We start from the raw sequence: 24013 nt of genomic DNA, 5'->3' as shown, positions 1-24013 counted from the left end.
AGAGGCGCACGATGGCGTCACCGGGAGCTTTGCGCGTCCCTGAAAAAGACAGCCAAAGCCTGGCTTGTCCTCGAACTACCCATGCGGGGCGCTCTACTCGCGCGGCGGGTTATTTTTCTTGGGGCTATGACGATGGCCCCCTTGCGAAAGAGGGAAGTTGGGCAGAGGCTAGCTTGGCTATCGTGGTAATTTGTTCTGTGGTGGTTTGGCTTCTTTTCGTTGGTGCATGGGGCGGTGATGGGATTTGCTTTGAATCCTGGTGATGACGGTGGTGAGAAGGAATTGGTAAAAGACGGGTGTCTGGTCCTTTTGGGGGGTGGTTTGTCTGGTTTGCCTGTTGGTTTGACTGTCTGATTGCTGTACAGAGATTCTTGCTGTGCGCCCTCTACAAACGATAAAAACCAACTGACCTCAGTCGACAGTACAGTACCTACAAGCAGCGGCTTCATCCAGGACCTAGCAAGTGGTCTGCAAATTAATAGGGACCGCAAAATGAATAAGTGCGTACAAATTAGACAATATGTGCAGCAATTCTGGAGCTTTACTCAGCGCAAATGTGTGTGCATGGCAGGTGTTTGTGTGTCGATCGTTTGCATTTTCCCGGTTATTTTGCAAACCGCTTGCCTAGATACCTAGCGACGAACAAGGGACAACGGGCATTGATTGGCATTGAACGAAAGAAAACCTTGAAATTTCCTGGATCCGCGGCCAAAATCCCGATCGATCGCCTGAGACGGCCGCATATACATAAGTAGGGGAACGAGCTTTTTCCCGCCGGAGCACCGTCTATCCATTGAAATACTGGAGACCGCTCTTGTCCTTTGGAATACTTCCTGGTTTTCCTCTTCTTCTTCTTTTTACATACACGAATCGCTTTTACTGCTCTGACGGCATTGCTGCTTTCCCATCCATCTTTCGTTTTTTTTCCCACTGAGGCGAGAATTCTTCCGACCGAATCGAAACGGAGTGACATTCAGTGGCTTCTGCACTTCGCTGAAAGCCGGTTTGGGGGCGGTTCTGTTCCAGATTACATATTACGAGCACACGTAAGTTGGGCGAGCGAGCACACACAGAACACCTCGGAGAAAAAAAGGGCGTATAAAGAAGAAGGGAGAGAAGCAGGCAAGCAAAGCACCTTGTTGGGCTCAGGCATCAGATCCCGGTCCAAAAACCCAAGTCCAATCCCCCCCTGCTTCGCTCCTGGTTTCCTGTTTACCCCGCGCAGCTGCACTTCTTCCAAGTTTCTTCCTTGAACGAGCACAACTGCCGAAGCTGCAAGACGAAGAGCGCCCACTAACGATTTCGCTGTTTGTGTGTTTTCTCTTTTGGCAGGCTCTTGTTTTCCGTCACTTGTCGAATATCCGTACTATTTGGCCATCCGGATTGTTGTCAGACGCGCCATCTGTTCGCCTGCACAAGGTCCCTCTCGCCTCTCACTGTCCTGACTTTTTTTGGTCGGTGGCTTTACATCACAGACAGGCCTCAGTTCAAGCGTTGGGCCCCGCCTTTTGCTTGCTGGGCTCCGAGATCCGCTGTGCAGAGACAAGGGAGAATCGACGGCTTTGCCCGATCGCAGACGGACTCGACCAGAACCACGACCACGAAAAAAACAAACAACAGACATACGGGCGAATTCAGTCATCGGAGCATCTAAACGAGAGGAAAACGAGCATCTTATTATCGACCCTCTTCGCTGGCATCGCATACGTATTTGTCCTGCGTCCCATCACGAAACCTGGAAGCGCCGAGATCGAGATTGCAGCTGCAACCAGTCGCAGCGACAGGCACCACAAACAGGCCCAGCCCGCTGTTTAAGGAGCCCCCGCCTTGCTAGCAAGCGAGTGGAACTGCTATAATCCTGCGCCTTGCAAGTTACCACCGCCTGCCTGGTTCTTGTTCTTGCAACCGAGCCGATAAAAAAGCATCAGCAGCAACATCATCCATTTTACGAGGCATTTCACTCCGGCTCAGCTCCCTCGCAAACTCTCCGCTTTCCATCTCCGCATCTTCGTCCCTCGTCCCGCCATCACGCTGCGTCGAGTCCACGCCTCCTAATCAACCACTTTCATCCTCCCTCTGAAGCCGCATTTTCCCCGCGATCACGAGCCAAATCGATCCGTCACAATGGCCGAGTTTGTGCGTGCGCAGATCTTTGGCACCACCTTCGAGATCACCTCAAGGTAAGGCGACGAGCCTGGGAATCCGCGCCCCGATCGGATACGCAGTCGGGCATTGAGGAGAACGCAGTTTGAGGCTGATTTCAATTCGTCCAGGTACTCGGACCTCCAGCCTGTGGGCATGGGAGCGTTTGGCCTCGTCTGGTGAGTTTTCGCCCCTCCCCTCCTCGCCTCCCATTCTTGAGATGGGCTTTTTCTGGCGGCTGGCGGCATTGCATCCATGGCTAACTCGCGACGTTTCCCCTACCCCGCCAAACAGCTCCGCGCGAGACCAGCTCACCAACCAAAATGTCGCCGTCAAGAAGATCATGAAGCCCTTCAGCACGCCCGTACTCGCTAAGCGGACGTACCGCGAGCTGAAGCTGCTCAAGCACCTCCGACACGAGAATGTATGCGCTTTTCCGACTCTGGGCGGTTTTTTTTTTGTGTCTCCCATCGCTGGGTTCAGCTGACGATGACGTCCGCCGGATCTGGCTGCCCACATAAGCTCTACTTGCATCGTGCTGACATTGAGTGTTGTTGCATAGGTCATCTCTCTGAGCGACATCTTCATCTCTCCCCTCGAGGACATGTACGTATCAATTTGCCTCTGCTTCGCTTCTTCTTCCTCGCCGTTCTAACATTGTTGCCCAGCTACTTCGTCACAGAGCTTCTTGGCACCGACTTGCACCGATTATTAACCTCACGACCGCTCGAGAAACAATTCATCCAATACTTCCTCTACCAGATTATGGTATGCGATGGCACATATTCCTCTGCACCAACTGGCATTCAGCATCGAAAACCCACCAGCGCAGCAGCTAACAGATTGCGTCTCTATAGCGAGGCCTGAAATATGTCCACTCGGCCGGCGTCGTCCACCGCGATCTCAAGCCCAGCAACATCCTCGTCAACGAAAACTGCGATTTGAAGATTTGCGACTTTGGTCTTGCACGAATCCAGGACCCGCAGATGACGGGCTATGTGTCAACGCGATACTACCGTGCCCCCGAGATCATGCTCACGTGGCAAAAGTACGACGTCGAGGTCGACATCTGGAGCGCCGGGTGCATCTTTGCCGAGATGCTCGAGGGCAAGCCCCTGTTCCCGGGCAAGGACCACGTGAACCAGTTTTCCATCATCACCGAGCTGCTGGGCACGCCACCGGACGATGTGATCAACACTATTGCTAGCGAGAATGTGAGTGTCCCAGGCGCCATGATGGATTGATGGCGGTGACTGATTGTCTGTCCCTTAGACGTTGCGGTTCGTCAAGTCGCTGCCCAAGCGTGAGAGGCAGCCTCTCCGAAACAAGTTCAAGAACGCAGACGATTCAGGTAAGAACCAAGACTACCCCTGCACCGGAGATTGTACTGACAAGAAGGCAGCTGTCGATCTTTTGGAGCGAATGCTCGTCTTCGACCCCAAGAAGCGAATCACGGCTACCGAGGCCCTGTCCCACGAGTACCTCGCGCCATACCACGACCCTACCGACGAGCCCGTGGCCGAGGAAAAGTTTGACTGGAGCTTCAACGACGCCGACCTTCCCGTTGACACCTGGAAGATTATGATGTACGTCCAACGTCTCATCTACTTGTCATGAGCTGTCATTCTGACTTGTTACATAGGTACTCGGAAATTCTCGACTACCACAACATAGAGGGTGGTGTCCCGAACATGGACGAGCAGCAGTTCCCGCCGCAATAGATGGACAAAGATGGAAAACCGAACAGACTCGAATTACAGGGTGGCATACAGGAATTTGAACCAATGCACAGAAGACGGATACAGGAACGCGCGGCAGTAGACTGACGAGACCGTTACACGACTCGCAAGGGCCAGCGCATCCTTGTTCCGCGACCTATGCTTTTGCAGTTTCCGGCGTTGGGGAGGGCAAGACTGGCAATGGAAGGGGAAAGGGGGAGGCATCAGGACGGGTTAAATACGTTGTAAAGACTTGTGATTGTGTGTGCAGCGACGATAAAATATACGAAGAAACGGGCTTTTCCCTTTTGTTACTGTCATCTTGTTGGCTCTCGAGTCCGTCCGATGTGTGAGGCTTGGCAGAGTACAGAGACCGAAGTGGTGCTGCGAAGCAGGAAAGCGAGCACAGCCTCGATGTTGTCTTGGACCAAAGGGCAAGGGGGTTTGTCGACTTGGCCACCCAGCTGAGGTGGTGAGGCTGATCTAAAGGCGAAGCTCATATCGTGTAGCCAATGGGATGGAGTTGATGTAGCTCGGCATCGGTGATCCTACGAGGTGGAACTGCTTGTAAGTCGTACCAACAGAGCCTCACTCTGATTACCTAGTCTCGGTGCACAAAGGGCGGAGCAAGGTATTGCAAAGCAGGGGTTTTCACGCAGAAGACCAAGGTCTACTGCTGCAGTTCTCCATACCTACCTAGGTAAGCAAGAGAAAGTCAAGTGAGGGGAAACAGGAACCAATCCAGGGAGAACACACACGGGATGCAGCATCCCCGTTCTCTCACGGGTCTCTACATTGTTAGCAGTCGGCAGTGTATGCAGACAGTACGGAGTAGGCAGATTACGACTTGTATTATTCCCGATGGCCCTTTGAGAGGGCGAGATGAGGAGCATATGTTGGGTTTGGGGGGCTGTGATGGGTCGGTCAATATGGGTGAGAGGATACAAACACGTGTAAAATGGAGTGAGTGATACAGGCCTATCTGTCTGTTTCTGGATGCAGGTCGTTTTTGGGGTCGCATTTTGGGGACCACGAGACAGAGTGGATTGGACTGGATTTGACAGGGGGAGAGGCGGTGCTTTCTGGCTGGGGCTGGCTGGGCCGCCTACTACCTTGCATTTTCGAGATATCTTGAGGTATTGCCACTTTTTTCCTCTTTTTCTTCTTCGTTTCTCTTTTTGAGCTTTGTTCTGTTGTGCTGTGTTGCTTTTTGATGTTTTGTCAAGAGAGCGTTGCTCTGTTGGATACCTTGTAGAATTGGTGATTTGACGCTTCTTGAATGATTTGAGGTTGCAATGGCTGTCAAGAAGGAGATGAACGGAGGAGGAGCTCCAGCTTCGTGCTATTGTCCGAAGCTGGAGACGGTGTGTTGGCGGGACTCAGGTATGCCTTTTTTTTTTTTCTTCCCATTCACTAGTCAGTTTTTTGTACGCCCGTCTGCTTCTTTTCTTGTGTGTTTTGTTGTTGCGTTTGGAAGATTCCTGCTGTTGAGGGTTAATGCAAACTGTATCGATGAGATTTTCGATTTTGAAGGATGAGAGACAGGTGGAATATGTTGGGTTGTTATTGTTGGAACGAGGAGAAAGGCTGATTGATGTGTGTTGATGTGTAGGATCGGGCAGGCAGCAACAGACCAAAACGGAGTATCTCTCCGTGGAGGAGATTTCCAAGGGGGAGAAGGCGACTTTTGCGGAGGCTGATGTTGTCATAATGTGAGTTTCCTCCCTTTTTTCCTCTTTCCCCCGTTCTCTCTTCTCTTTCTTCTTCCTTGGGGGGTTTGGTTGGAACATGTGGCTGACTGACGAGAGAGATAGATATGCCGAAGGAGACAAGGTCCGCCAATGTCGTCGCTGCAGAGCTGCCTTTAGCACCAAGTTCCTGGTGCCGCGGAGCTGGTGGACGACGCTGGCGAGGAGGTCGAACGGCTATTTTGGGTATCAGGACGTCCTCGATGAGAATGGGCTGAGGACGGGGACGAGTGAGTTTTTACCACGCAAAGCCCCCCCCCTTTGTCTTATATATATAGCGCCCCCTTTAGGTTTCTGATATAAAAGACGCTTTGTGATACAGCCTCGTGGACGCGCTTCATGGTCAAGCGCATCAGCAAAGTCCTCGACAAGCACGGCCACGACGAGCTGCAATACCACTGGGTCAAGCTCAACGCCTTTACGCGCTGGCACTCCTCCTCGTCGTCGTCGTCGTCGTTTTCGTCCCCGGGATCTCCCCCCCGCAACAGCAGCAGCCGGCAAAATCATCAGCAGCGCCCGCGGACGGAGATTGTCCTCTTCGACCACCCGCAGTTTGCGCGGCTCGTGGGCGCGTCGCTGCTGCGGGACGTGAACCCGCGCGAGCTGGGCGACCCGTTCTGGGTGTTCCCCAGCATGGTGGACGAGATGGTGCAGCTGCACGACGTGACCATCTGGGAGTCGCGCAACCTGATTCGGGACTTTGAGAAGAGGAGGTCGTTTTACAAGTACCAGTACGGGTATCTGCGGGAGATTCCGCGGCATCTGACGCATGTCAACGAGACGGTGTACGTGACCGAGTCGGTGCTCGCCAGCATCGAGAAGAGCCACGCTCACTTTCTCAACACAAAGTCCATTCTTGTCGACAGCAGCAACACCTCCAACGACACCGGAAGACAAGCAGCGGCAGCAGCCTCGTCGTCGTCGTCGTCGCCAAACCTGGTGCACCTCAACATCCAGCGCCGGCTGGACGCCTTCCACAGCATGCTGACGAACCTGCGGCACCGCGCCGAGAGCAACAGCGCGCGCATCACGACGGAGATGGCGCTGACGTACAACGACGCCGCGCGGGTGGACTCGTCGGCGATGCGCGCCATCTCGCTCGTCGGGCTGGTGTTCTTGCCGGCGGCCTTTGTGGCGGCCATCTTCAGCACGTCCTTCTTCAACTTTGATGCCCCGACGGGCGTGTGGCGGCTGAGCGGGCAGTTTTGGATCTACTGGGCGGTTGCGGTGCCGTTGACGGTGCTCACCGTCGTCTCGTGGTTCTGGGGGACGCGGTGCCTGGATAGGGTTTGGCCGGGGTGGAGGAGGTGGTTGGAGTGATTTGGGGTGAGGAGATACTGGGATGAAAGGGGGTGTTTGTGTCTGGGCTTCAGTTGGCGTTTTCTGGATTATACAAGTAGGCTCTGGTCATGATGTAGGGTTTTTTCTCTGTTGGGATAGTTGCTCTATGAGAAATGGGACATGAATCTTTCGCTATCAGATGCCATCAAAGCAGGCATTATGCGGACGGTTATCTTGATGATGGGAGTTGTCTTTGCCTGTTGCCATGTTTGTTAGAGTATGGTGGTCCCTGCTCGCCGAGCCTCAGCTGCTATGCAAAGGACGAGTAAGGTATTCATAGCTCCTCTATACGTCGTACGGTACGTGCTACACCTTCTTGATTCAACAACATATCTACCAGTAATTGCAATGAAACTGACAGGGCACGGCGTTCAACTCTCGTACAGGATGGTGTGAGATTGCTTCCTCTAGACACAGGGTGAAAGCCACGGGGCTACGTTCGACGACTCTATTTCTGTTTGGATTCACATAGCTCATGCTCAGATGTTTCGAAAATTCACTCTCCTCTGAGTAAGTCACCCGAGTACCGCCTTGTAAGCTTTGAATAAGTGTCTAGTCAGAGTGAAAGAGAGCAGACATTGGTTCCTTCACGTAAATCTGTAATGTCCTTCTCTCTTGATAAACATGATTGCAAGGTGTCAGTATCTCTACGGGCTAGACAGGGGACGGCGTACGAGTCCGCCTCAAGGTGATGCGATTGCCTCTTTTAGACACGGGTGTAAGTGAGATCGGCACTCGACGTCTTTGAATCTGTTAAGATGTAAGCTCATGTTCAGATGAGCGTGCTCGAATAATATCTCCCCTCTCGGTAATTCACCCAGACACCTCCATGTAAGCTTTGGATGTAGTAAGACTGAAAGAGAGCAAACAAATCACACCAGACCCCATCAGCGCCGTATCCATCCATGGAGTCCCCAAAATGGAGTCAACCGCATGGACCAAGCCTCAGAATCAGGGTCGCCATTCGATCGGGTGCGTGAAACAAGGGTACAGGCACGCCACGCGGATGGCGCTTCTTGCGGCTGACAGACAGAACGGGCGTGCGTGCTGTGCTATTTTTGAGGCGGGCTGTTTGCCAGCGGCATCTGACAAGCCCCCGGCTGGCGATGCTGGAGCTTTTTTAGTGCAACGAGCTGAGGGCGGAATATGCCTACACTAGGAAAAGAAGGGCTTTGATGGAATTGGAGGCGGATAACTGGCAAGCCCACGTCGCTGTGTGTTTTGAGGCTTATGGGAGTGGGGTGTATGTCTCGATGTCGGCGTTATTCGCTGAGATAGTTGTGATGGTGGACTTGGAGCTGTCAGGTATCTGGTTCATATGTGGTCTCTCGCCATTGTCACGCGGAGAGTGAGGTGACCTGTCAGCTAGCGGTCGTTCTCGTTTGCTTCATGAGAACATTGAAACGGAACGAAACGAAAGGAGTGCTCCACCGAGGCCCGACAAGTCAAGATCCAACGGCGATGTTGTGCCGTTCAGCGGCATGGCCCGAGGTCGACGGCGGGCTGAAGCTCAGGCAGCGAGTGATTGAAGGATTATCGGGCTGCGCATTCATGTGCCAGTACAAGCTACAAGCCTTCCTGTCTGATGTCTGGACGCAGCAGTTGTTGGTCTGTGGTGAGGGCATTTCAGCGGCCATGGAAAGAAGAGAATTGAAGTGTATCATGAGAATCCGTCGAGATTGGCAGAGCTCCTTGATGTTTGATGACATAATTTGAATGGCACCATAGGTACTAGTAACTAGACTAGTACTTGTAGGGGTTTCTCAGTTCAGTGCAATGCTCCTTCCCAGAAGCAGCAGCATTGGTTGAGCGATGCAACGGCAGGACCTGAGAGGGCACCTTCCAACGGCTGCTCCTCAATCTGATGCTCAGAATTCAGACCCAAAATTAGCATCTCTCAACCTCATCGTTCCTCTCTCATCCCCTTCGTTACCTCGGACATCATCATTCCGCATCCCCTGAATATCAATCCGCAGAACAGGAGATCTTGGCGTCTCCATCCCAGCAACTGCAGGTGCCGAGCATTGCCACATACGTACGTTAAAAAGCACGCAAAAACGGCTTCTCAGGAACCAGAAATTCAGTTTCGCTTCACCGGCCCCGCCCGTCCAGCTCAGCCTCACTCGACGTGCCGAAACCACCAACCAACTCCACCTCGTGCTGCTGCAGCCAATTTCTTTTTTTATGCCCTCCCTTCTCTCCGAAATCTGCGGCCAATCTAGATGCCCCCAGAGGGCCCAAATGATCCGCGGCAGCATCGGCAAACGTGGTTCAAATCGCGACAATCTTGAGCTACAGTAGCTGGACTCCACCGTTTTCTGGATCAGCTTGCGTGGTTCCTGATCAACGATTCCGGTGCGTTGCTGCCAGCACCGTTATTGCTTGCATTCATCACTGCTCGTGCGTTGAAGACTAATGCCAGTCATGAAGATGCCCCCCCTCAAGACTCCGTATCCTCTTTCGAGTTTACATTGGCCACTTCCATTGCAAGACCGAAAGGCGTCGTACACCTTTGTCCGACGCAGACGTTTCTCTTACGCACGTTCCTGCAGAAGGGTTAGTAATAAGGTTTCCTTGTGAGACCGTCATCAGATGCTCCGTGTAGGTCGCACGATGCTAGTGGACCGAGTTTCGACCTTTGCCCAGTGAAGAGTACTGGACTTGAATTGTTCCACCTAACACTGCCAACATATGAAAATATCGCAGCTCTCGTCATCTTGCTACGAGGGGCGCTGAAACTGCCAAGAGAGGAGAGCAATCTGGCCATCGATCTGGTAGAGTGGCTAGCGAGGCAATCTCGCTTTCACATTTAGCTGGACCAAGACGGAGTGAGCTAAGGAGGAATCGATGCCAAAAATGTGAATTCGACGCGGCCAAGCTGGCTGGATGCAAGCACGACGTGCCAAGTAACACCGCAGAAATGCTCCAAGTCGACTCGACGGCACCTCGGCATCGTCATATCTCCGGTATGCGACGATAATTGACAAAAAAAGGGGTCAATGATGTTTGTTCGCCGCGTCTCCACCGTGGGAAGAAAGTCGCGTGCAAACCGTGGTGGTTCAGCCGTTGAGCTTATGGGCCACGAGCCGTCAGAGTGGTAAAATCCCGCTTCCGCATTGGAACGCACTGTTTCCAAACCACGACGGCATAACGGTGCTTCTCGTACGAGCCGAAGCAGCAGAACCAGAGGGGGCTCGTATTCACTGTTGGCCCGCCAGGGATCATGACGTTTGAGCTCTCCGCGCCAGAAAGGGGGCCCGCCAGATACACCGGGCCGAATCGGGGGGGCTCCAGTGGACAGCGGCAGCAGGAGATGCCAACCTGCACGTTGGAAGGCGAACGAACTTCTGGCCTTGCGATCTCGAAGGAAGATGTACTACTAGTATTCTAGTAGTATTCTTCTACGGAGTACGGAGAAGCTGCAAGTACGGGGTTTGGCTGTGAGCGAAAATGGACCCATGGAAGCACGACAAAAGATTGCATTCACCGCCTACGGCCGCTGCGACGCTACAGAAGACGGGGGAAATATCATAAGTGATGGCAGGCAAGGGGATGCCATGCCGCGGTGGTTCACCGATTGTGTACCTGCAGTCTGCAGATGCTTCGGTTGCAGTCCTTTCTTTCCGTACCTGGACATGATGCGGCGTACTCCGTGCTGGAGCATTTGCATGACGAACTGACGAACGGAAGCCGACCCAGAGTCGATCCGATGGCGTCGACAATACAGACTTCTGGTGTAACGCCGCGTTTATTATTTGTCGAGTGCCTTGCACGGAGTGGCACGAGGCCGTTTTGTGAACATCTTCGTCAGGGATTTCGGCGTCGAGACATGCAGCTGCTCCCGAACACAGCTTGGCCCCGACATGACGACTTTGGAGCGTGCTTGAGGTTTGCCTTTTTCTCTACGCCTCCGTTTCTGTCCGTGACGTTTTGGTGTGACACGTTGAACCACGAAGACCATGCTCCGAGCACGCGAGACTAAGAATAGAAGGGGGATGACCTGTTGGAAGACGAGATTGGTGAGCAAATAAGCTTTGGGGTTCCGGCTTCTCATTGAACAGAATCCCACCACATGCTCACATCTCACATGCAGCTGCGAAAAGAAGGGTCTTGGGCTGAGGAACGAAACGCCTTGCGGCAGCAGAAGGGATGAGGAGATGAGGAGATGAGGCGCGGCCGGTGAATGCTAATTCGACCACAGAATATCTCCATCAAGGAATCGATGCCATCACAGCGGTCTGCCACTGCGAGTTCATGATGAAAGTACAAGCTCGTACTTGTATGAGCCTCCCCGGTCTGGCGCAGGTGGGAGCATCCATCCCTTGAGTCTGGGAGCAGTTCGGTCTGTGCTCGACTCTGGAGTGCTCGACCCCCCCAACCCCCTGGAAAGGTCCCCTAGCGTGGATGCTTTAGGCGGTCGCTCCGCTGGCGCTCTAGCGGCTCTAGCGGGAGCGCCACCGCACCATCGCTGGGCTCCCTGGCCTTGGCATCGCCTCCGCTGGAGTCAGCAGCGACTCAGCCTTATCCCGAGCAGGACGAATCGGGACTCTCCTGGGCTCTGCTACCGCTAGCAGGCGAGTGCTTGCACATACATACAGTACGCATACATACGAGGACCCCCTTGTCGCTGCTTCTTATATCTAGCTCACCGATCTTCCATCCTGCTTCTCGATTCACTGCTTCTCTCCGCTCGCTCAGCTGTTTGGCATTCATTCGTTTGGACGCTGGTGAATCTTGGCCCCTCGCTCGCGTGATCAGCTACCGCTCCCGACCATCCATCTCCCCGTACTTATTCAGGCCTCCTCCCCACCACGACAACGGCACACAATCACTACCTACGAGCGCCAAACAAGGGACGAAAGAAGAAGCGACGAACAAGCAAGAGATCAAGAGAAACATAACGGGAAAGGAAACTAGAAAGAGCAAGGAAAAAACCACATCTGCCCGATTCTCTCGACAAAGAGAAGCACTTTTCGGCTGGCCAGCAAACCATGGGAAGCGGCCCTACCAGACCTGAACCACCGCATAGAATCCGAAGCCCAGCACCTCCATACAGCCACGATGCAGCGACGAGGTAACCGTGACGTTCGCTTTGCCGCCGACGACGACGATGATTATGAGTACGAGCGCTTCACATACCGGCCGCTGTCCCGGCTACCCACACCGCCTCCCACGCTGAGCAAGCCGCTGGTGGTGGACCAATCGCTCGAGGACGATGACACGCTGAATCCGCGATACAGAGGTCAGTCTGGATGATTTGTACCCTTCGTTCCCTCTCTCCAATTCCAAACGCTGCTCGTCGCGTGTCGTGTTGACTCGTGCGTCTCGGTTCCTGCATGGATGCGGAATTCGGCACAATGCGACTCTGCATCCTACCTAGGCTTGCATCCTACATTGCCTCGGTGGGAACTAAGCTTGCTAACTGTCTTTGGATTTCTGCAGGTCCCGCCATCCACCTCGTCAATCTGATTCCCGCTTCGGCATCGCTGGCGAGCGCATCCGTCCCCTTTGTCCAGGCCATGCTGTCGCGGGCCGACCTGTCCATGGAGATGCTGGCCCTGGCGGTCTGCATCCTCGACAGCCTCGACACCAAGTTTGCGCGCACGTGGCGGCTGTCGTGCCCGCTGTCATGCCCCTTGAGCACGGACGACATTGACTCCCCGGCTGCGGCATCGCCATCCCTCAGCAAGCGCCACTCTCTTCCGCCGAGGCCGCGCGACGTTCCCCAGCGGCAGCTTCACATCGACTCTGTCCGTCCCGAAATCATCATCCTGGCGGCCCTTGTCATCGCAGCCAAGTTCACCCAGACCCGCAGCAGCCACCCCAGTTCTACCGCCTGGCCTGGGGTCGCGGCCTGTGGTCCAACGAGCAGCTCAACGTCACGGAGCGGTGCATTATGGAGAGCCTCGACTACCGCATCCTGCCGCTGTGCGAAGACGACTGCCTTACCGACGCCATGGTGGACATGCAGCTGGCCGCCGAGCTGGAGTCGGGGCCACGGTGGAACATGGCCCGCCAGCCCACGCCGCCGGATAGTGCGGCTGGCAGCGACTGCGAATTCGTGCCGAGCCATAGCCGGTCCAAGACGACGGTTGGCGTGGCATTTCCGTCTCGACGATAAAGGAGTACGACGACGAGTAAACCCCTCAAGCAGAAGCTGGAGGGTCTTCGTATTGGACGATTCATTGACATAGCGATGGCATGTTTGGTCTTGTCTTCTTGTCCCTTTTTAATATCCGGTCATTTCTTTTCTTCATCTTTCTGGAAAGTTGTGCCTAGCATGTTTCAGCACATGAGCATATTTACCAAGGCGTTTTGGGAGAATCGCAAGCGTGGAGCAATCTCTGGGTTGAGGGCATCTTGCTTTTTATTTTGGGACACCAGCATCCTCATTTCATGGTGATGGACTTGTCTTGCTACTGGCAAGCGAGGATTCCTGAATTGCGACATGAATATCATTGTCTTTTTTGGATGGGATGGCCATCTCTTTATACCACTTTATGTACCTTTTTGGTTTATATTGAGTACCTAGTAGTAGTAGTAATCACTTGCTGCTAAGACGGCATATGATGCCCAAGTATGACGACCCAATATGATGGCTTCCAGAAATGGTTACCCATTGGTACTTGGCCCTATAATGTTTCCGTATGTCTGATGATATTCTCGTGAAATGGCTTTGTTTTTTATCCTCCATTGAGTCTTGTTTCTCGAGTTGCTCTTCGTCGACTGACTCTGCCTCTTCCCCATTATTAGTGCAGTCTATATCAAACATTGTTGCATTCGTCTAATTATACATGTATATAGTTACCATGTAAAGCCCCAGAACTTGGTTCCAACACTGCAGTGAAAATCAAGGACTCAACCTCTCGAGCCTCCACTTGCCCTCCTTGCCGTCCTCGCCCTCCTCCCACTCGTACACGAAGCGGTCGTGCAGCCTGCTCTCCCTGCCCTGCCAGAACTCGACGCGCTGCGGCACGAGGCGGAGGCCGCCCCAGAAGTCGGGCACGGGGATCTTGTCCTGGCCCTTGAAGCGCTCCTCGACCTCGTGGACCCATTCTTCCAGCTGGGCCCTTCCGTCGTCTTCCTCTTCTTCTTCAGCCTCCTCTATGGCTTGCTCGGGGTTGTTGTTGTTGGAAGACGGCTTGTCGACGCCGTTTGCTAGTTGTTGCGCACCTTCAGCTCCAGGAGCTGCTGCTGCTGATGAGGAAGAAGGAGAAGAAGAAGACTTGTTCCTGGGCTTTGGCGTGAGGACGGTGGACTGGCGACTGGCCCAGGCGCCGATGCGGCTGCCCCTGACGCGGGTGTCGAAGTAGGTCTGGCTCTCCTCGCGGGAATTCGTCTCGGTGACGCCCTCGACGCGGACCTGGCGCTGGAGGGGCGGCCAGTAGAAGACGAGGGAGGCGTGCGGGTTGGTGGCGAGGTCGCGGGCCTTGCGCGAGGTGCCGAGGTTGGTGTACATGACGAAGCCATGCGAATCGAGCTCCTTGAGGTAGACGACGCGGGAGGAGACGCGGCCCGAGGGCAGCTCCGCCGTGGACAGGGTGCAGGCCTCGGGCTGGGAGATGGAGGGCGTGCGCTGCGCGAGGGAGAACCAGGCGTGGAACTGGGGGATCGGGGAGTGCGGGTTGAGGTCGCGGCGGCGCAGGCGGGAGAGGGTGAACTGGGGGGCTTGGCCGTGGGGTTGGTGGCCTGCTGGGGCGACTTTTTGTTCGGGGGGAGGAGGAGGAGTTGTTAGCTGCGTCATTTTTGATTTGAGAGGTGTGGTGATGGGGGGATTTGTGGTGTTGAGGGTGAGTTTGAGTGTTGAGGTGAAGTGAAGTGAGTCATGAGATGTTGTGTTGAAATGTGAATACTGGAGAATGTGGGGAGAGAGGTAGGACATGGGACCTACAGATGAGCTTCTCCTCCTCGGCAGTCACCGTCGAAGGCCGTCGATACAGCGCCATCCTAGCCTTTGTCGTCGTCGTCGTCCAGGAGCCGAAATGTCGCACGCTGCTGCTGCTGCTCCGCAATCGCATCAAAACCAACACTTTTCGATGGAAAGGAACCACAATTTCTCTTTTCCACGCAAACCAGAAGTCCCCCCTCTCTCTCGTGTTTGCCTTTTGAACCAGAAAAAACCAGGTAACTTGAGCAAATGAGAATCTTCTTCTTCGTTGTGTGAACTGAGATGGTGTAAACGTCCAGATCGTGAGTCTCTCTGTATCACAAGGCTTCAAGGGAAGAGGGAATTGTAATGAAATGAGAAAGTCGTCCGATTTCGATGAGTAAAAGGAAAAGATTGGAGGTTTAAAGTGGGGTTCCGGATTTTGCAATGACGCTCACACCTTCGAACAAGACACTTTGGGAGAGAGAAGGATCGGATGAGGGCAGCCCGCTTTTAGCCGTGGGGGGGGGAGGGACATCTGCGAATCAGAATTGCACCTATTCTTTTAACTCGTATGCTTTCTCACACTGAAGGACAAGATGAGACAGTAGATTCAGGAATAGAGAATACTCTGGTTTCCTCTCTTGTTCAATAAGGGAATAATGATAACAGAGTACAGTATAGCCCATATTTCAGCATAGGTACTTCGTGCCCGTACGAGAAGCTTGCTCGACGCACTGGACACTTGAGTGCCTCTGCTCAGTGTGACGCCAAAACAGACACGAAATAGACAACACACACGACACACATACACATACACATACACATACACGCAACGCACACACGTACGCATATACGCATAACGTATACGCATACGCAACACACACACACATACAGAAACTATATTGGGTATCATAATCATACGGGGTATCATAAAAGGCACGCTGGACGGCTTCAACGCCAGACGCAACGCCCTCCAGAAAAAGACACCATAAACGCCAACCCCCAAGTAAGGCAAATGCTGCCTATGCTGAAATACGGGTTTTATACCTAGGACGCGCTCTAGAACTCAACGTCCAGAAAAAAAGAAAAGGAAAAAGCCTTCTACATCATACCCCCCTTTTGTATGCCTTGAACAATGTTCTCCCTAAACCAAAGAAATCCAAAAAAATGTCTAATCTGTACAAAGTACAGCCATTGGAAATGCGCATGACAATATAGCCTCTCTACGAGCTAGCCATAACAAGTGCCAGAAGCGCCATCCTGCAGTAAAGACCATACCGCATCTGCATCCAAAACGTTAGCAAAGTCATCTTCCGTCTGCTGGGGGATCCTGCTTACCTGTCTGAAATACGCCGCCCTCTGGTCAAAGTCCACCTCCTCGGCAACCTCCTCGTTCCTCGGCAGAGGGTGCAGCACCACCATGGAGCTCTTGGCGTTCTTGAGCGTCGCGTTGTCCACGCGGTACGAGTCCTTGACCTTTTCATACGCCTCCACACTCTCGAAACGCTCCTTCTGCACGCGAGTGCAGTAAAGGACGTCGCTGCGGGCCAGGATCTCAGGAGTCAGAGTCTCGGACTCGGCCAGCAGTTGGCCAGAGGCCACCAGCTGCTCCCTCACCTTGGCGGGCAGAGACAGCCCCTTGGGCGACACCAGCTGGACCTTGACCTGGTAGTGCTGGAGCAGGTACACCAGCGAGTGGACCGGTCGGCCGTACAGCAAGTCACCCAAGAAGGTAATCGTCAGGCCCTGCACGGTGCCCAGCTCCTCACGGATGGTGAAGAGGTCGAGGAACGCCTGTGTCGGGTGCTCCTTGCTGCCGTTTCCGCCGTTCACTACCGGGACAGGGCTGTACTTATTCGCAATGTCCACCGAGTTCTCCTGGGGATGGCGCAGGACGACGGCGTCTCCGTAGCAGGCCAGTGTCCGCAGGGTGTCCTGCAGCGTCTCGCCCTTTTGCACGGATGAGTGCGAGGTCGAGATGGCAATGGTGCGTCCACCGAGTCTCTGCATGGCGGCATCGAACGAGGCCGAAGTGCGAGTCGACGGCTCGTAGAAGAGCGTGCAGAGGACGCGGCCTCGGAGCACGTTCAGGACGCCCTCGCGCTGAACACCCAGGCGCATCTCCTGAGCAACGGTAAACAGCAGGTGCAGGTCGGCTCGCGTGTACTGCTTCACGGACAGCACGTGCGAGTTCTTGAACGAGTTGGGCTGCGACAGCAGCTGCTGGAGAGCGGAGCTGGTCGTCGGCTGCGGCAGCAGAGACAGACCCAGCTCGTCCACCGCGCCGCCAATCTTGGCGGGGGAGGCCAGGCCGTCAACGTTGCGGAACCGAGCCGCGATCTTGGGGCTCTGGAAAGCCGCCGGCTGTCGGGGCTTGGGGCTCTCGGTCACCTGCGAAATCAGTCCCATGCTGGGCTTCAGAGCGGGCGACACGGGGATCTCGCGCGAGATGCTGTGCGAGGACATGTCCTTGCCCTTGGGAGGCACCGGCAGGAGCTCGCCATCCAAGCACACGGTGGTGTCCTGGAAGGTGACCCTGCGGACGGATCCGCGCATGATGCGGCCTTCAAACGGCGACCACACGCTGCTAGGCTGAGCCTGGTAGGCGCGGTCAATCTCGACCTCGATGCTGGTGCCGACCTGGTCGTGGAGCTCAAAGATCTCCATGGGCTTCTGGTACAGCTTCTCCTTGAGGTCGTCGACCGTCAGCTTGCCCTCGCTAACCGAGGTGAGCAGGAGAGGAAGGGCATCCGCAATGCCGCTGGACGTGTCCGCCTTGTGGCCCAGAGACTGGGCGAGCTGGTAGGGCAGGCTTCCGACGGAGAAGACGTCAATGTGGGCCATGTTCTCCCAGAGAGCAGCCTGGTCCTCGGGCGTGGGCAGCAGTCGGTCCAGCTCGGGGTAGTCCTTGGTAGACAGATACAGGGAGTAGATGGAGACGTCGCAGGACACACGCAGACCCTTGGCCTTGCTCAGCGCAATCAGCCGGATGTCGTCCTTGTTGGTAACCGAAGTGACGTGGATGCGGCGGTTGTGCAGAGAGGCCAGCAGCAGGATCGAGGCCAGGTCAGTCAGCTTGGCGTCGGTGACAATGACCTTGTGCGTCGGCCAGGCATCGAAGTGGGCAGTGACGGCAGCCACCTTGCTGATGTTTCCAGACAGGTGGTTGAAGGGGATGAAGAGCGAGCCCACTTCGCCGGCGAGGGCGCTGATCTGGCTGTCGTTGTCGGAGGTGGCCGACACAGACAGGTTGTAGTCGCAGAAGTCGCCGCGCTTGCTGTTCTTCTGGGCAGCTCGCAGAGTGATGCCGTCGGTGATGGCACCCTCGAGACCAAGGGGCATGACGCGGATCATGGTGAAGCCGGCAGAGAGGGAGGCCTTGGTCACCGTTTCCATGTCGTTGCTCTCGGGGGTAACCAGGCCGGGAACAAAGGTGGCCACGTTGACTAAGCCGGGCAGGACAACCGTCTTGTGGCTGGTCTGGTAATCGCGCTGGCTAACGTTGAGGTCGAAGCTCTTGGCAATGGCCTCGATGAGGATCTTGGCGTTCTTGACGTTGGTCACCAGAGGGATCTGGTAGTCGACGGCCATACGACGAGTCTGGTAGCCCTTGCTCATGTAGTTGGCCGGGCGGCGGTACTTGTTGTTGGAGGGCAGGTTGATGTACAGGTCAATGGTGTTCTTGGACAGATGCTGCGTGAGGGAGAACTCGGACTCCTTGTCCTCCTCCTTGCCCAGGACCTCGAGGTACTGGACAGGGACGCCGTGCTCCTGCAAGAAGTCGGCGGTACCAGCCGTGGCAAACAGCTTGTAGCCAATCTTCTGCAGCTTCTGCACCGACGGAAGCATCTCCTTCTTGTCCTTGTACGAACCAATGGACAACAGGATGTTCTTCTTGGGAATCTTGAAGCCGGTGGACAGGAGAGCCTTGAGGTAGGCCTCGCTCTTGTCGGCACCGAAGCAAGCGACTTCACCAGTCGACGCCATTTCGACACCGAGAACGGGGTCGGCGCCGGAGAGACGGGAGAAACTGAACTGGGGCACCTTGACACCAACGCAGTCCGGAGGGATATCCGTGGGCGGGTACTCCTGGAAGGGCTGGCCCATGATGGCCTTGGTGGCCATCTCGATCAGGTCAACGCCCATGGTCTTGGAGACAAAGGGGAACGAGCGGGAAGCTCGCACGTTGCACTCAATGACCTTGATGTCGTTGTCCTTGGCAATGAACTGGATGTTGAAGGGACCAGTCACGTTCAGGGCGGCACCAATCTTGCGAGTGGCCTCCTCGATGCGCTCAATGGTGGTGCGCTCGAGATCCTGAGGAGGCAGGATGAGCGTGGCATCACCGGAGTGGACACCAGCGTTCTCAACGTGCTCGGAAATGAAGTGGCCAACGACAACACCATCCTTGGCGACAGCGTCCATCTCGATTTCCTTGGCGTTCTCAATGTACTTGGTGATGACAACGGGGTGCTCGCGCGAGACCTCGGCAGCCTGGGCCAGGTAGCTCTCCAGGTCCTTCTCGGAGTAAACGGTGTTCATGGCAGCACCGGAGAGAACGTACGACGGGCGGACCAGCACAGGGTACGACACCTTTTGGCAGAAAGACCTCGCCTCCTCAAAGCTGGTAAGCTCCTTCCAGGTAGGCTGGTCGACGCCGATTCGGTCCAGCATACGAGAGAACTTGTATCGGTTCTCGGCAGTGTCAATCATCTCGGGGGAAGTGCCCAGCACCTTGACACCGGCGCGGTGCAGAGGAAGGGCAATGTTGTTGGGCGTCTGGCCTCCCATGGCACCCAAGACGCCGCTCGCACTCTCCAGCTGGTAGATGTCCAGCACCGTCTCCAGCGTGATGTTCTCAAAGTACAGCTTATCGGCCTCGTCGTAATCAGTCGACACCGTTTCCGGGTTGTAGTTGACCATGATGGTCTTGTGGCCGGTGGCTCGGAGGGTGCGGATGGCCCGGACAGAGCACCAGTCGAACTCGACGGAGGAACCGATACGGTACACACCGGAACCGAGAACCATGACACCGTGGTCATTGAAGTCAACATCGTGCTCAGAAGCGTTGTAGGTGAGGTACAGGTAGTTGGTGAAGGCAGGGAACTCGGCAGCCACCGTGTCGATCTGCTTCACGAAGGGCTGGATGCCAGCATCGAGCCGGAGGCGGCGAACGGCGATTTCGTTGGAGCTCCAGAACTTGGCGAGCTGGCGGTCGCAGAAACCAAGACGCTTCGCCTGGAGAAGCAGGTTGGGCTTCTGGGCAATGTCGGCGGTGGTGTACTGAGTCATCTGCTTGGAGAAGTCGCTCAGCCCCTTGAGCTTGCGGAGGAACCACTTGTCGATTCGGGTCATTTCCCAGATCTTGTCGACGGAGTAACCCTGGGCCATGGCGTTGGCAATGGCAAAGAGACGCTGGTCAGAGGGCGTCTGCAGCTCGTCGTCGATGCTCATGAGAGCCTTGGTCTCGCCAAAGCCAAGGTTATGGAAGTCAATGGCTCGGATGGCCTTTTGGATGGCTTCCTCGAACGAGCGACCAATGCTCATGACCTCGCCGACACTCTTCATGGAGGAGCCGAGCTGGGTAGAGACACGAGTGAACTTCTTCAAGTCCCATCGGGGCATCTTGACGACACAGTAGTCAAGAGAGGGCTCGAAGCACGCGCAGGTAACCTTGGTCACCGAGTTCTTGATCTCCTTGAGCGGGATTCCGAGACCCAGCTTGGCGGCAATAAAGGCCAGGGGGTAACCGGTGGCCTTGGAAGCCAGGGCGGATGACCGGGACAATCGAGCGTTGACTTCGATGATGCAGTATTCCTTGGAAAAGGGGTTCAGGGCATACTGAATGTTACACTCACCAACAACGCCGAGGTGTCGAATGACGTTGACGGCCGTTGTTCGCAGCATGTTGTAGTCTTCGTCCGAAAGGGTCTGAGAGGGGGCAACGACAATGGAATCGCCCGTGTGGATACCGAGGGGGTCAAAGTTCTCCATGTTACAGACTGTGATGCAGTTGTCCTGGGCGTCTCGAACGACCTCGTACTCGATCTCCTTCCAGCCCTTCATACTCCGCTCAATCAGGACCTGGGGACTGGCGGCGAAGGCCTTGTGGCAGAGATCGAGCAGCTCCTGCTCGTTGTTGGCGAAGCCACTTCCCAGGCCGCCCAGGGCATAGGCGGCACGGACAATGACGGGGAACCCAATGTCCTTGACGACGTGCATGGCCTCGTCCACACTGCTGGCCGAGGCGGACTTGGCGCACTTTTCGCCAATGGAGTCCATGCTTCGAGCAAAGAGCTCTCGGTCCTCGGTGGTGATGATGGTGTCGATGGGGGTACCCAGAACCTTGACGCCAAGGCTCTCAAACTCATCCTTGAGCTGAATACCGACCTGCAGGGCGGTCTGTCCTCCGAAGGTGACGTAGATGGCATCCGGTCTCTCATACTGGATGACCTTGCGCACAAATTCGGCATTGACGGGGAGGAAGTAGACCTTATCGGCCAAGCCCTTGGAGGTCTGGATGGTGGCGATGTTGGGGTTGATGAGGACGGTGTAGATGCCCTCCTCCTTGAGCGCCTTGATGGCCTGGGAACCAGAGTAGTCAAACTCGCCGGCCTGGCCGATGCTGAGACCACCACTGCCGAGAACAAGGACCTTCTTGACAGAGACACGAGGGTGAAGCCTCTCGTTCTCCTCAATGGTTCCGCCGGGGAAGTGGACGGGAGCCTGCAGCAGAGCAGGGTTCTCGGCACAGTTGGTCATGGTGTCAATGAAGACGTCAAAGAGATACTCGGTGTCGCGGGGGCCCGGAGTGCTCTCGGGGTGGAACTGGACGCTGAAGTATGGCTTCTCGACGTGCATGATACCCTCGTTACTGCCGTCGTTGGCGTTGACAAAGAGCTCTTTCCAGCCGGTAGGCAGGCTGTCGGCATCCACGGCGAAACCGTGGTTCTGAGAAGTGATGTGGCACTTTCCGGTGACCATGCTGGTGCAGGGGATGTTGTGGCCGCGGTTACCAAACTTCATCTTGGAGGTCTTTGCGCCGGAAGCGCGGGCCATGAGCTGGTGACCCAAGCAGATACCGAAGATGGGGATCTTGTTGACCTCCATGACGGCAGCAATGTTCTTGGCGGTGGTGTCCAGCATGGCTGGGTCACCGGGACCGTTGGAGACGAAGAGACCGTCGTACTCCTCGCCAGCAGCCTTGGCCAGGTCATAGTCCCAGGGGCAGACTACGACTTCGACGCCTCGCTTGAGGAAGCATCGCAGCTGGTTGTACTTCATACCGACATCGACACACAAAACACGAATCGTCCGGCCGGAAGGGTGCTTGCGAGCAACGGACGCGGGCGGCTTGTACAGCTTGGGCTCCTTGATGGATACTACGCAAGACAACGAATGAGCATATTGTCTTGTTTTGTTTTCTTTTTTCTTTCTTTCTTATATCTAGCAAAAAGGGAGGCAGATGGGGGGGAAAACTCACCCTGTGCCACCAAGTTCTGTGTGTTGGGGTTCACCCAGTCGATCTCCTCAAAGGTATCGGCTGAGGTGAGGCTGGCCAGTCTCATCTTTCCCAGCATGCTTCCCTTCTCCCGGATCCTCTTGGTCAGGGCTCGGGTGTCGACGCCATACATGGCGGGGACGCCCTGCTCCTTGAGCCATGTGCCCAGGGAAGAGCTGGCCAGGAAGTGGGAGTAGTCCTCGCCGCAGTAGGAGGCGACCACCAGACCAGCAATGTGGATCTGGGAAGACTCGAAGTGGGCGGGCAGGTCGCCGAGCAGCTCGTCCAGCGTCTCCCGCGAAGGGACACCGTAGTTTCCGACTAGGGGAAAGGTGATGACGAGGATCTGGCCGCGGTAGGAGGGGTCCGTGACGGACTCGGGGTATCCCACCATGCCGGTCTGGAAGACCAGCTCTCCGGCGATGCTCTTCTCCGCACCGAAGCTGTAGCCCCGGTAGGTCGAGCCATCCTCGAGCTCAAGGCTGACGAGGCGCTCGTCGGTGCCGTAGCTGGCCGAGGCGGGTTGGAGGACCTGAACAGCCATTGTGCTTGGTGTCGGCTTATATGTATCTCTCTTCTGTTCGAATCGAGGTTCAGCGTAGAAACAGACACTGGCTGACTCCGAGATCTCGTCGGTTTACAGCCTGATTGCCTCGCAGCTGTCTTGATGCTCGACTTCGCAGACAAAGCAGCCAAGGCGGGGCAAAAAGATGGTGATGGCAAAGAATGAGGGGCGAAGGTCTGCTGGCGACTGACAAGAAAAACTCGTTCTCAGAGCTTCTCCCGGGCAAGTCAAGAGCTACCTCGCGGTCATCCGCTACCTCAACAAGCAGCAGCAGGCGTCCTTCAGGGGGTCGAAAGAGTAAAAGAGAGGAATTTCGAAGGCTGCCCTCGCTGTAGCTGAGGAGGGAGAGGGAAAGAAAAGAAGAGAAGGAAGAGAAAAAAAAATCTCGGCACAGGGACTTTAACAAACAACTTTTTTTTTTCTCTTGCCTTCTTGCCAACCCAATCAATACATCGAGACGCCACGACTATCGCGGCTTAGTCTGGGGCAGGACGGCGTGTGATTGGGCAATCCGTCTGAGATCACAGCGCCGGTTCCACCGCCACCAGCGAGATGGGCCAATCATGTCGCTGCCTTATTGCCTATGATGGATGGCTGCAGAGCCTTTGCAGGGCATTGCAGGGCATTTCCAGGGCATTTGCGTGGTATTCCTCCAGTGCATGCACCCGCTAAACTGGACCCCGCGGCGGCCCTGGGGACGCTAACAGGAAAAAAATTCAGGTGGGATGGACCCCTCAACCCCTCCATGGCGATGGAATCCAGCTGCGTGGTTCTCACGGGCTTATACTATCTACCAAGTTTTGACCATCCGTACGGCTTCTTCTGGTGGTGCTCTACGTTTCAGAAGTAATGCAAACGTATCACAAAAAGGGGGACATACGAGCTATAGGTTAAGCACAGCGATATTTTCTCATTGGCCTCAAAGGAAGCCGTTACAAACAGCAGAACAGACTGGACGGGTCGCACGAGACATGAGACTGCCGGTACCGCCTCTCTCCAGTCTGTGGAGCACAATCCAAACGCCTCCGCAGATCTCATTTTTCTTCTCTTCTCCTCCCATCTTTTCTTGTTAGTCTTCCAGATTTTTCGCACCATGTGGACCACGGCAAGCCGGATGGGGACGAGAGG

General features: G+C 55.2%; 5 protein-coding genes across 5 annotated transcripts; 3 read left to right on the top strand and 2 right to left on the bottom strand.

The window, feature by feature from the left end:
* Nucleotides 1-2124: 2124 nt before the first annotated feature.
* Nucleotides 2125-3962, top strand: BBK36DRAFT_1131706 (Pkinase-domain-containing protein; the record flags this gene model as incomplete). Its single annotated transcript, XM_024892010.1, has 9 exons — nucleotides 2125-2180; nucleotides 2274-2321; nucleotides 2437-2566; nucleotides 2705-2748; nucleotides 2811-2910; nucleotides 3000-3356; nucleotides 3415-3493; nucleotides 3545-3728; nucleotides 3785-3962. The coding sequence occupies 9 exons, from the start codon at nucleotides 2125-2127 to the stop codon at nucleotides 3861-3863; spliced, it is 1077 nt and encodes a 358-aa protein (XP_024754178.1). The 3' UTR covers nucleotides 3864-3962.
* Nucleotides 3963-5648: 1686 nt separating this feature from the next.
* Nucleotides 5649-6928, top strand: BBK36DRAFT_1109004 (hypothetical protein; the record flags this gene model as incomplete). The annotated part of the gene is made up of 4 exons (XM_024889425.1): nucleotides 5649-5838; nucleotides 5931-6048; nucleotides 6103-6456; nucleotides 6502-6928. 4 exons carry the CDS (start codon nucleotides 5649-5651, stop codon nucleotides 6926-6928), a joined length of 1089 nt encoding a protein of 362 aa, XP_024754177.1.
* Nucleotides 6929-12010: 5082 nt separating this feature from the next.
* Nucleotides 12011-13070, top strand: BBK36DRAFT_1175775 (hypothetical protein; the record flags this gene model as incomplete). Its single annotated transcript, XM_024895989.1, has 3 exons — nucleotides 12011-12191; nucleotides 12392-12732; nucleotides 12765-13070. 3 exons carry the CDS (start codon nucleotides 12011-12013, stop codon nucleotides 13068-13070), a joined length of 828 nt encoding a protein of 275 aa, XP_024754176.1.
* Nucleotides 13071-13799: 729 nt separating this feature from the next.
* BBK36DRAFT_44464 (pyridoxamine 5'-phosphate oxidase) lies at nucleotides 13800-14693 on the bottom strand (the record flags this gene model as incomplete). The annotated part of the gene is made up of 2 exons (XM_024898077.1): nucleotides 13800-14063; nucleotides 14202-14693. The coding sequence occupies 2 exons, from the start codon at nucleotides 14691-14693 to the stop codon at nucleotides 13800-13802; spliced, it is 756 nt and encodes a 251-aa protein (XP_024754175.1).
* Nucleotides 14694-16004: 1311 nt separating this feature from the next.
* BBK36DRAFT_1134082 (bifunctional carbamoylphosphate synthase/aspartate carbamoyltransferase) lies at nucleotides 16005-23219 on the bottom strand. Its single transcript, XM_024892191.1, is given in 4 exon segments — nucleotides 16005-16102; nucleotides 16158-22201; nucleotides 22303-22882; nucleotides 22893-23219. 3 exon segments carry the CDS (start codon nucleotides 22862-22864, stop codon nucleotides 16043-16045), a joined length of 6666 nt encoding a protein of 2221 aa, XP_024754174.1. The 5' UTR covers nucleotides 22865-22882; nucleotides 22893-23219; the 3' UTR covers nucleotides 16005-16042.
* Between the last annotated feature and the right edge of the window lie 794 nt (nucleotides 23220-24013).

The sequence above is a fragment of the Trichoderma citrinoviride genome (assembly GCF_003025115.1).
Source record: "Trichoderma citrinoviride strain TUCIM 6016 unplaced genomic scaffold BBK36scaffold_1, whole genome shotgun sequence".
In the NCBI taxonomy this organism is placed as follows: Eukaryota; Fungi; Ascomycota; class Sordariomycetes; order Hypocreales; family Hypocreaceae; genus Trichoderma; species Trichoderma citrinoviride.
Note: the sequence above shows the minus strand (reverse complement) of the source record. Positions and strands in the feature narration are given on the sequence as shown.

Excerpts from the sequence above, each read along its gene's own strand:
- BBK36DRAFT_1134082 (XM_024892191.1), bottom strand. The coding sequence starts at position 22,864 with ATGGCTGTTCAGGTCCTCCAACCCGCCTCGGCCAGCTACGGCACCGAC. Across the intron at positions 22,202-22,302 it reads ACAGAACTTGGTGGCACAGG|TATCCATCAAGGAGCCCAAG; the intron begins GTGAGTTTTCCC and ends TGTCTTGCGTAG. Across the intron at positions 16,103-16,157 it reads GGGCGGCGTATTTCAGACAG|ATGCGGTATGGTCTTTACTG; the intron begins GTAAGCAGGATC and ends TTTTGGATGCAG.